Source organism: Neolamprologus brichardi, chromosome 20 (assembly GCF_056152115.1).
Source record: "Neolamprologus brichardi isolate AB-2024 chromosome 20, ASM5615211v1, whole genome shotgun sequence".
NCBI classification, from domain to species: Eukaryota; Metazoa; Chordata; class Actinopteri; order Cichliformes; family Cichlidae; genus Neolamprologus; species Neolamprologus brichardi.
In genome coordinates this window covers 26,324,093-26,335,772 of record NC_142123.1, presented here as the reverse complement: position 1 = coordinate 26,335,772, position 11,680 = coordinate 26,324,093, and the positions used below count along the sequence as shown (strand labels likewise).

The window sequence follows — 11,680 nt, the reverse complement described above, 5'->3', positions numbered from 1 at the left end:
TAGACTCACGTACACAGAGCAAAAATACCAACCGCAACACTCAGTGAGGGGCTGTTGCTATGACTTTAGCAAGTTGAGGCAGCAGTGCATGAATGCTGGGGAGATAAGACCACAGGATGATGCAGTGAAAGATACTGTACAGATGAAGTTAATGAGTGCTTGTGAAGGGTGGGAGCTGGTCAGTTTATTGGTGTCCCTGGCCAAAGTTGAGAGCACATGGAAACTTGAACCCTGCACACAGTCATGAGTCATTTCCGCAACTGGAAACAGAAGGATGCCTCCTGTGGGGCAGGAAACAAAGGCGCTCTCCTGGATACATTTTGACACACTTTGCCGCCTGTAGATCACATGTGGCTGATACCCAGCTTCTGATAAGGTCAGTGATTTCACATACTCTGCTGGTGTGATGAGGGATCAAACCAGAAAACGTGCATTAAAGATAGATTTAAGCGTTGAAGATTAGAGTGTTCTGAGGCTTTTCCAGGAACTGCCCCCCCCTCCATGTGACCTTTTACACACTGGCACACCACATCACCTCATGGGTTTATTTTATTTTACTGTCTTACAGGGCTGTTGCTCAGAATACACTCACCGTCTGCTTTTGTGTCTTTAGTGCGCCACACTGCGTCAGGGCTCTCCACAAAGCCGGCAATGATGAGAGGCGCCCTAAAAGCTGTTTTAATTTCAAGCTCAAGGCTCCGTTAAAAGGATGGATGTCCTTTACATTCAGTCCTCCCCCCCTTTCTGGTTGCTTTGTCACTGTTGTCATGAGCGCTGGAGCCAGCCAGAGAGGAATCCCTGGAATCTTTTTCGGCTGACCTGGCTCTGAAAAGTAATGGTGACATTGTCCTAGTAGCAGACCCGACTCCTAGATGCTTAATAGTAAATTTCAGTCCCTGCATCATGTGTAAGAATAGTCTGTGGCCCTTCTGGTGCCTCAAAGAAACTAAAAATGAAAAAGAAAAAAAACATTCAACAGTGACTGTATGCCCTTCACAGTTTCCATAAAATACGCAATAATTTAAGCATTCTAAAAATAATTAGACTGATATAGATTAGTTGCAGTTTACAGCAGAGTGGAGCGGTGAGTTTAACTCAGCAGCAGTGATAGGGTTAACATACCCATATGGTGTACCAAGAGGTTTGGTCCAATGCTGCTGTGGGCCAACAGGAGAGCGAAGGCTGGGTGGGGAAAGAACAGAAGGGAGAGGACAGCGGGGCATACACTCTCCCAACACCTGCACCTGGTCACTTGAATCTCACTCAGTCACCTCCAAACTCACTTTTACGGATCAGCGGACCAACATCTCGATCACATCACGGTGATGGTTGTTGCCATCCAGGTTTAAACTTTTTTCTCTCTCTTTTTTTTTTTTTTTGGAAAGAGTGGAAAAGGCGTTAAAGGATTAGTTGTTTCCCCCTCCTCCTTCTCCTCCTTTTTTTTAAAAAAATATGTTGAGTGAATGCCTTTGGTCAATGGCGACCGATTAGCCTTCGGTTTTTCCTCAGAAGAGGAATTAGCAAACCTATCGGATTGTTTTATGCCTGCGCAGAGCTGCTGACAGAGATTTTCCAGCCCAGCTCCGAGGCGCAAAACGCGAGGAGTGCAGCGGTAACATCCCGCAAGTTTGGGATCTGAAAGGCACGGCGGCTTTCCCGAAAGCCCGGTATCAAAGGTAGGACATTTAACTTCTCTCTGGTTTAACTTTTAACTCAGGTTTGGTTACTCTGTAGCGTGGTCTGGATGGCAGATGACTGGAGTGCACGCATTTGTAGCCCACGGCTCCTATTTCTGGATGTTGAGTTCACAGGTAAGCGCGCACTCCTCCCGAAAAAAGAACAAGGTTATAGAAATCCTGTAATTATTATTATTTTTCTTTAAATGGAAACCGTATAATAACACAGCAGAACTTTAATCTCTACTGCTGATCCCACCCAAGCACAGAAAACCAGCACGAGTGCCGCCACTTGTACAAATACCACGAAAATCAGGCCATCTCGAACATGTACTCTCCCTCGGGCTCAATATAATGGTTTAGTAACACCCACTAATTGCATTTGTAACGATATTTTTAAGGCATTTCAAGTAGACTCACCCTTTAATTATTTTTTCCATCTTCATCTAAATATTGGTAGGTTAAATGTAGCCTTCAGAGTCAGCAGGTCATAGACATTATGTATTCAAATTAGGGTCAAATATGTTTTCTAATTATTTGTCAGTATCAGTTTATTATTAATATTTTGTTTATCATGTTTTTATTCATAAAGTCATAATGTTAATGTTACATTGGCTGACTGCAAAAAAAAATCTCACACCTTTGTATTTTCAATGGTCTCTACCTCATTTCAAATATCTCACGGTGCATGACGGGTTATTAGCAAGTAATATACGAGGTTTGATAAAAGCGAATAGGAATCAAGCTCCCATGGTGAGTAAATATAGCAATTGTGTGAATATGCCAAGAAGACTGTGAGGTATTCCCAGCAGCTTCTGTTTTAAATTTCTAAATTCTTACCATGTCAGTCATTTCAGTTTCATCAGCTTTTTTTATGGCAGCATATTTTTTTGTATTATGTGTGTCAGATAAATGAGTGGCTTATTGTGGGAAAAAAAACCCTTTTGTGAAATCCCACCCCATTTTTGACCATGAATAACTCATTTCCAGGCTTGTACCATGTGCACTGGAGGCCTTGGCTACACGGATGTCATAAGGAGGGGGGGGGGGGAAACCCGGGGGATAGCTTATAGCCCGAGCAAGGCACACCTTCAGGGAGACAATTTAATGGATGTTATGGACTCAGCTTTTAGTATTCATAATTTATATGGGATCCTCTCAAAGCAAAGTGCAGATGCATAATAAATGTCTGAGTTAAGGTCTAACAGTTAGGCTACGTTTCAACACCCCTAAACTGTCAGAAATTGTTTCAGCCAGGACTACCTGTGTCTTTGAACTGTCATATATTTCACTTCTCAGCTCCTGAAAGTACACTGACATGCTTTGTTGAAAAGACTGAGGGAAAACCAGAGAGACTCATTGATGGGCATCTTCATCATCTTTTTGATACAGTTTTCTAAAAGAAACATGAGCAAATCTTATGCAAAACAAACTGTAATGTGTACAAGATGAAGACCACAAGGCATTAGTCTTCTTCTTCTTTTTTTTTTTTTTTTTTAGACTTTTTCCAACTGACTGTATACTTACAAGTATTATTATACAGTCTTGACACATAACTCACTACGCTTACACTTTAAATAAATAATAGGCCTGTCATATTTTCCAGCGCAGGTGCGAAGATTTGGACGTTGTTCTCTCCTGCCAAACGAGACGTCTTGCCTTGGAAGGCTGCAGGCCAAACTTCTGATCAGAGAGATCAGAGAAAGTGAGAGAGACTAGCTTGCCTGTCCTCCCTTCTTTCTTTTTATGTCTCCCATTTCTCATGGGGCACTCTATAATAATAGTTCATTCGTCTTTCTTCTTTTCGTCCAGATTTAGATCTCTGTGGGCTACCTGCGTGACTGTTACCATGACAGCATCTGGAGCCCAGCTCCTCCTTTTGGCCCTCTGTGTTTGCAGAAGCTTGGGCGTGCAGCAGTCTGCTCCTCGGGTTCGCCTCTCCTTTAAAGGTGAGTTTGTACAGATTAACTAGAATTCTTCTGTCAACGGGGATTATCGTAATAGTTTATTGTACTTTTTTGGTTTCTCCCGCAAAGCCACTCGCTTGCGCAAAAGCTCACCCATACGCCCACGCGCGCATCCGAACTAGCGGTTCTATTTCCTTTTCATGCATATGTAAAGAACGTATTTCCTGCCACACGTCAAACTGTGCAACGCTGAAAACAAAAGGTGGATATTACGTGTGGCTGCTGGTAGTGCCCTTCAACAATTTGTCTCCACACCCTGAAATCCACACGCACTACAGTGTGACCTGTCAGTTCTTTGTTTTTTTGACGTCTGACGGTTTGACACAAGAAGGAAACAGCTGAAATTTGATCATGACCTTTTTGAAAGCCAGAGTAGATTTGAGATGGGGCAGATAGTGTTTTCTTTGAAGCTTTTTTTTCGCAGGTGTTTGGGATTTTCCCGTGTTGTCTGTTCCCTGTCGTCATTAACTATAATAGCAGAGATTCGTGTTACAAATATGTGGAAGACACCTTTGATCCAAACAATGTCGGATGATTACAGGTATTTTCTGCATCCCTATCATGTTGTCACTTAAACTCGCAGAAAGACACACAAACACGCACATGCGGGCATCACACCTGAACTTTGTGTAAGTGAGAATTAGAGGTGTGAGTGAGATTTATAACGTTCCCGAGCGCTTTCATGTGGAGTTGAGTCAGGACCTTCTGTTTGCAGGTCAGGTCTAGGCAGTGCTGACATGCTTGCTTCATTATGTTCTTCAAGTGCAGCGATTTAATGGGAAACATTTATGATTTGGTACAATTTCAAGAAAAGCCACGTGAGGCAGATTAGAGGTGAACTAATCACGGGATCTGTGCTTTATAGCCAGTGCTGTTTTGAATTCAGCTGATTTTGTAACACCAAAGACACGCTGTTGACAGCTCTTGCACACGGAGACACTTTCCATTTGGGGCTCGAGAAAGTAATTGCTGTGCATTTTTGCGTGACTTTTAACGCTAATCCCCTTTTGGTAAACAGCTTATACATACCAGTGAGTTTTTGCAGCAGTTTCAACAAAGTAGAAGTCTGACCAGTTGCGCAAGCTCGGTCTTGAACTTGATCGTGTTCCTCTCAGAAAAAGGAATTCACATCTGTCAGGAGCTGTCCTTGACAATTTCACTTTCAGGAGGATGTTTGGAGGAGCTGAAAGGTGAACGCTAGATTGTTCGTAAGAGCACGTTCGCAGACTTAAGTCACCCTTCCCCCTAATACCAAACAAAAAAAGGAAAAGAAAAAAGTTGGATTTACTCTGCAATTCTTTTCTGCGACTCCAAGGATTTATTGTTCATTGTTTGTGACAGCGAGTCTCTTTGTTCCCTTGAGGCGCCTGTGGAGGAGGTTTTTGAGGAGGCTGGAGGACATGTGACTCTTCTGAACGAATGAGCCGGGCTGAGTGACACTCTGGGGGTACAGGAGGCCTGGGGAGGAAAGGAACACTACACTGACTTCCCTGCTGCTGGGAAGTTGTATCAGTCATAAGCGCCGAAATGGGAATAACTGTAAATCGGTTGAATTAGTGTTGCTAGAGAGCAGAATCGGCAGTGTAACTGAAGCCATGTTTTAGAATCTTATGCCCTCGCGGTGCTGTCAGCAGTTAGCTCATACTCAAGAGACGTCTGGGACTACAGTAAATGGCAGCAGTCATTAGTGCCTTAGTGACAATATGTTGTCAAGCTGTAACACGAGAGCTCATAGTGGCCCAGCTGTGGCTTCATACTTGAATTGTGTGTCCTTCCCAGTGTTTCCCTGTCAGTGTCAGAATGTTGTCAGGGGGTAAGTGTTTGCTGAATGTTTACCAGATGATGGCAGTACATTGTTTGCTATTTTTGGAGAATGGAGACATGTATAGGGGTGTGGTGTTTCTACATTTAGCCTGTTCAGTGAATCCACTATGACCCAGTGATGTGGCGCTTGTCCAGAAGCTTGTTATCCTGTGTTTACCTCTTGGGAACAGAACCGGACCCCGTCCCACCTCTGAGACTCCATCCCATGTTGCCCGGAGATCCGATTGCATAGCTTATTTTTGTTGCACCTTGACTGCATCCTGTTAACACGGGCCTCAAAAGGAAAATGGAAGGTGCTTTGATGTAAATAGAGATTGTGCTTCCTCTTGATTCCCTGTAAGCCCACTTCTAAGGGTCTCTGTGAACATTTGTCAATATATAATCCTGCTGTCTTTACCATGAGTGCGCCATGTCACAGTGTGCACATATGGTGCTCAGAATTTTGCACATGCCACAGATGTACGAGCGAGTCTTACTTTGTATGTGTTTAAACTAGTTGTTAGATGAAAGAATGGAAACTTTCAGAAGTGAAGTCCTCCACAGTAGAGTCCATTTGTCTTGCAGCAGATGAAAATAGCCTAATCAGGGTTTTCAGGAGAACAAAAAAGGGGGAAACATTTTTCACTGCGTGTCTTAACAGGTTACGCTCTGCTGAACATAAATCTGATCTTAAGAATTAGCCGCGAGTTCCACTGACCGTGTTTCCTAAGGGACTCGCTTTTTCGTCGAACTCCACAGGGCACGCGGTGCCTTAAACTCTATCAGACAGCCAGGACGCATAAAATATTAAGATCTTAAAAGCGAAAATGTTTCCTAAAATGCTCTAAGTTGAGTTATATTTAATCTGTGACACACATTTTCCTGCACACAAGTGAGAAGTATGCTGTTTAAGGGACCATAAGTTCATCCAAGTCTGTAATGAAACATGGTAAAAGCATAAAAGGAATAATATGACTGGATTTTCTCCACATGACGCTAGTTTTTCCAAGTGGCGAAGTTGTAATATTTTTTTTAACAAACTGGCAACACTTTCCAAACAGAACTGATGGACACAAGAGCGGCACGACCCTTCAGCTTCACCTTCAATACCAGCGATTACCGTGTACTTCTGATGGATCAGGACCAGGGACGTCTGTACTTGGGCAGCCGGGAGTACCTGGTGGCTCTGGACATGCACAATGTTAACAAGGAGCCACTCATAGTGTGTATAAATTCCTTTCTTCCTAAATCCGCTCTGCCATTTGGTATGTGGTATTTAGTCTCAGAGTGCATTGATCCTTAATAATTCACTGTTTGGGGGTATTTGTGCTTTTGGAACAACAGATCCACTGGCCAGCATCTGCTAAGAGAAAGGGAGAATGTCAGATGACAGGAAAGGGAAAACAGGTAGCGTCAAGTATTTACATCCTGTTCTTTCAAAAAAGTTGGAGGCTCCTGCTTTCAAGATACAGTGTTTGGATTCCATTTGTCTTACTCTCCTTTGTCAGGGTGAATGTGCCAACTTTGTGCGGTTGATAGAGCCGTGGAACCGCACCCACCTCTACACTTGTGGAACAGGAGCGTACCAACCCATCTGCACATTCATCAACAGAGGCTGGAGGGCAGAGGTGAACAAGACGATTACCGTTCCCTTAGAGGCATTTACAGCAAAACCCCTCCAGCTTTGTCCTCGCTAAATATTTCACAGCTACAACCCGGGGCGCTGATTTGTTTATGATTTCCCATGCTCCCTTGTGATGTCTTGGTGGTCTATTTTCATGCATACTGACTATCTAATCTGCCTCTGCAGGACTACCTGTTTAGGCTGGTCCCTGGGTATGTGGATTCGGGGAAGGGAAAATGTTCCTATGATCCCAAACAGGAGAATGTTGCAGTTTTGATCAGTAAGACATGACTGATTTATAGCCAGAAAAAAACCCACTAAATTCCTTCTCAAACTCCTTAAGCTACTGTTTTACCACCCTGTTTTTTTTACTGTCCCACCTGTGCAGATGGTAATCTATATGCAGGGGTACATATCGACTTCATGAGTACAGATGCTGCTGTGTTTAGGACCATGGGAGGAAGAACGGCAATCAGGACAGAGCAGTATGACTCCAGATGGCTCAACGGTGAGTAAGTGTGGGTCTGAGTAGGTAAATATTACTGATTACAGGTTATTGCTCCGTTCATTTTTTTGACAACCACTTGCCTCAATCCTCTCTCTGCTTATCTGTTTTTATCCTCCAGAGCCTGTGTTTATTCGAATCCAGCAGATCCCTGACAGTGCAGAAAAGAATGACGACAAACTGTACTTCTTTTTCCGAGAGAAGAGTCTAGACTCCAGCGGCGGGGCGAGTCCCACTGTTTTAGCCAGGGTGGGAAGAGTGTGTCTGGTGAGCCAAAGCACACTGTGCAAGTTGTGAAACTATAAGCAGCTCACCTTTTTAATATAAAATGCATTGACCTAATTTCTTTCCTGTCTAGAATGACGAAGGAGGACAGAAGTCCCTGGTGAACCGCTGGACGACGTTCCTGAAGGCTCGTCTTATCTGTTCGGTGATAGGAGAAGACGGGGTGGAGACACGATTTGACGAACTACGTAAAGTCATAATAAAATAAGCACTGTGTTTAAACTGGTTGCATTATAACTTGCCTATAGCATTATTGATTTGCATGTCATTCTTTTAATAGGGGATGTGTTTATACAGCCAACGCAGGATGAACGAAACCCTATGGTGTACGCTCTCTTCACTACAGCAGGGTGAGTCATATTTGGAGACTCGGCCAATGAATTCACTTCTCATTCAATCTCATTAACTCAGTTTTTATTTTCACACATTTTTGTGGACATAACTTAATTTCATGGGTAGGGTGCAAGCTGTCTCCTACCTCTACTTATTACCTTAATTGTCTGTTTGTGCTCAAGCTCTGTGTTCAAGGGATCAGCAGTCTGTGTTTACTCGATGGCTGATATCCGCAACGTATTCAACGGACCGTTTGCCCACAAACATGGCCATAATTATCAATGGACAGAGTACACTGGCAAGATTCCCTACCCAAGGCCTGGAACGGTAGGTTTCTGTCACGTAATGTCCAAAATGACACAATGGAATAAAACCCAGATGCTGAAATTTGAATCAAAAGGAAGTCACCAGATGATGCGCACAAAATCTCCCCTCCTTTTTTTTCCACCCAGTGTCCAGGAGGAACCTTCACTCCTGGTATCCAATCCTCAAAGAACTTTTCAGATGAGGCTGTGAATTTCATCAGAGCCCATCCCCTCATGTTTCATTCAGTTTATCCTATCCATCGCCGCCCCCTGGTGGTGAGAACTGGTGTGGACTATAGGTACACTGCCCTGGTGGTGGATCAGGTGGATGCTGTTGATGGGCGCTATGAAGTGCTCTTCCTGGGGACAGGTGAGACAACTTCAGGGATGATTGCACATGCTCGGTTGAAGTTGATTTCTTTCTTTTTTTTCATGCAAATGTTGTTTTTGATCATAATTCATTCATACTTCTAGATCGAGGCACTGTGCAAAAGGTAATAGTTTTGCCTAAGGACCCAACGAGCATGGAGGAGTTGACACTAGAGGAAGTGGAGGTTTTTCGGGTATGTCTAAATGTGTGGTCCTAAAAAGTACACAGTGCAGTGTGTTCTAAGAAAAGGGGTCGTTTATTTTTACATTTTTCTTTTTTTAATACATTTTTAGACCAGAGCACCAGTCAAGACTATGAAAATATCATCTAAAAGAGTAAGACAAATCTAACCTGGTCATATACATTTCTTTGCATGTATTGAAACAAATGCCCCACAGACACTTGCTGAGTTTTTTTTTTTTTTGCTTGTGTTGCCACAGCAACAGCTGTACGTGTCATCAGACGCCGGGCTGACCCAAGTGTCGCTTCACCGCTGCGGGGTGTACGGCAGGGCCTGCTCTGACTGCTGTCTGGCTCGGGACCCCTACTGTGCCTGGGATGGAGAGAGTTGCTCTGCTTTCACGCCATCAACCAAAAGGTCAGGGACGTCTCATAAACCTCCATACTATAAAGTAAGATGTGACAATATAACGTCAAATTTCGACTCTGAATTCTGTCTCAGGAGAAGCAGAAGACAGGACGTTAAACACGGCGACCCGCTGAGGCAGTGCAGAGGCTTTAACGCCAAAGGTGTGGCAATTTTATGTGTTTTTAAAATGATGTAAACTTCAAAATTTAGCATTTTTTTAACTTTATTTTTTTTACCATCTAAATGTCCAGTTGAGAAACGTCTGAGAGAGACAGTGCAGTTTGGAGTAGAGGGCAGCAGTACCTTCTTGGAGTGTCAGCCTCGTTCTCCCCAGGCCACAGTAAAGTGGCTCTTCCAGAGAGAAGGAAAGAGGAAAGTGGTGAGGAAGAGCAATGTTTTTTCTTTTTCCTTTTTTTAAGATGCAAAAGGAATCACTTCACTTTTTGGTAACTATCTTTATTGCTTTTATTGCTGAGAGTTTCTTTTTTTCCAGTAAGTATCGAGGTTTGTGATCACTGGCAACAAAGAAAAAAGTCCCTTCTTCCAGCTTAGAAATAGCCACTCAATGCTGTAAGCAACAGCGGACCCTGTGTATATAAAGCAAAATAATTTTACATATTAAAATATGAACCTGTGCATTTTGCTACCTTTTATGTAAGAGGCTGTTTCTGTGTTTACACAGGACAATTATTTGCCCTATTATTTAAAATTATTATTTAAACTTGTTCCCTTTCTTTGACTTATCTGCTGTTTCACCCTTTTTCCTTCAGCTCAACCGTGCCGAAGGGGTTGTTAAGACCAACCACGGCATCCTTCTGAAGTCTCTCAACCAAACAGACGCTGGGCTCTACCACTGCCTCGCCACTGAAAACAACTTTAAACACACGGTGACACGCATTGCGCTGCGCATCCTTGACCGAGACATCGTTTTAGCTCTCACCGCTCAAGACGAGGACGAAGAGCCAAAAACCCGTCAGACACGGCCATACTCGCAGTCCTCCCTCGCCTCTACACCATTCCCGCCTGAGATTAGACTGATCAATCAGTACTGTCAGTCCTACTGGGAACAAATCAGTCCCAAACAGCAGCAGCAGCGTAAGCGCACCAGCCGCAGGCACACAGAAAGCCAGGACCAAGGACTCGGCTAGGAGACGGGACCAACGCTGTCCGGCACTGGCCTGTATAGACTTTATGGTGGACTTTCATTTGACACATCTTTGGGTGTCACTTCTATTCATTAGGCAGGCGATGCTGTCTTTCTGTCCTTAACGTGTATTGGTGGTTTTGCAAACGCCAGCCCAGTAAATACATATGAAATATATTTTACACTACTGATGACCACATTCTAAGTTGTAGCATACATTTCTATTCGCCAAAACACAGCTGTATTACCAATGTGGTAAAAAAAAAAAAAAGAATGAATAACAGACTGCACATTGGGGTTGATCACATATTTCACACACACTTTGGTGTTGATTTGGACAAAGGCTGACTGTGATGTAAAGTATATGTAAGATATAGCTAATGGGCTCCAACACGCAAAAACACAAGTATGTTCTCTTTTAAGTATCTTGAAACAGAAATGTAATATATTGATTGTGAATATAATATATAAGGTCGTGATGCAGTCATTGGATTGCTCTTGCATAACGATGACATGAATGCATATTTTGCATGCGTACTGTTGTTGTTTGTTGCAAGTTGTACATTTAACTGTTCTGTTTTCTGGTGTGTTACGATGTTTGTAAGGTGTATTGTTTTATGTTAAGCTAATTCCATTGGATCTTGTCATACAATGACTCCCTTACTGTCCTGTGCATTAGTGACCTGCAGTATGTGAGTATTGAGGCTATGTATAGCGTACAGTGTTCTTCCAGTCATGCACTTTGTAGGTGGTGGTATTTGAGGGAACTGGGGATTTTTGCACAGACGTTTGAGAATATGATACAGGAACCTACTTTTTTATGTATAGTATGTTATAAAAATGGGAACGAAACTGGCTCAGATTTAGTATTGTTGGTGTTCTGTCATAAGCTGTAGTCACAGGTTGGTTTTTGGGTTTGTGGTTTTTTTTTTAAATGGCTCTTTAAGCATATTTTCCACTCGGAGCCGCTTTTCACCTCCATAGTGAGAATCACAGTGCTATGTGTTGTGATGCTGATGAATCCTACACTGGAAGTGTTAGAAAAAAATATAAGCATTTCAGAATTCTCATCAATTTGT

The 11,680-nt window shown here is 43.0% G+C and overlaps 1 protein-coding gene across 2 annotated transcripts; it reads left to right on the top strand.

Moving 5' to 3' along the window:
- Positions 1-253: 253 nt before the first annotated feature.
- On the top strand, positions 254-11,671 carry LOC102797651 (semaphorin-3F-like). 2 transcript variants are annotated; one of them, XM_006794161.3, is made up of 20 exons: positions 254-376; positions 1,554-1,676; positions 3,283-3,381; positions 3,489-3,625; positions 6,508-6,668; positions 6,791-6,853; positions 6,955-7,074; positions 7,257-7,350; positions 7,459-7,578; positions 7,697-7,842; positions 7,934-8,048; positions 8,141-8,210; positions 8,376-8,520; positions 8,646-8,868; positions 8,973-9,061; positions 9,162-9,203; positions 9,309-9,466; positions 9,551-9,618; positions 9,709-9,836; positions 10,228-11,671. In XM_006794161.3, the coding sequence occupies exons 4-20, from the start codon at positions 3,526-3,528 to the stop codon at positions 10,603-10,605; spliced, it is 2,220 nt and encodes a 739-aa protein (XP_006794224.1). In that variant the 5' UTR covers positions 254-376; positions 1,554-1,676; positions 3,283-3,381; positions 3,489-3,525; the 3' UTR covers positions 10,606-11,671. The 2 variants fall into 2 exon arrangements, with proteins under 2 accessions (XP_006794224.1, XP_006794223.1); XM_006794160.3 differs by lacking the exon at positions 254-376 and having other exon boundaries at positions 1,173-1,676; positions 3,288-3,381.
- Positions 11,672-11,680: the final 9 nt, after the last annotated feature.

Excerpts from the sequence above, each read along its gene's own strand:
- LOC102797651 (XM_006794161.3), top strand. The coding sequence starts at position 3,526 with ATGACAGCATCTGGAGCCCAGCTCCTCCTTTTGGCCCTCTGTGTTTGC. Across the intron at positions 8,869-8,972 it reads AGTGCTCTTCCTGGGGACAG|ATCGAGGCACTGTGCAAAAG; the intron begins GTGAGACAACTT and ends TCATACTTCTAG. Across the intron at positions 9,467-9,550 it reads TTCACGCCATCAACCAAAAG|GAGAAGCAGAAGACAGGACG; the intron begins GTCAGGGACGTC and ends ATTCTGTCTCAG.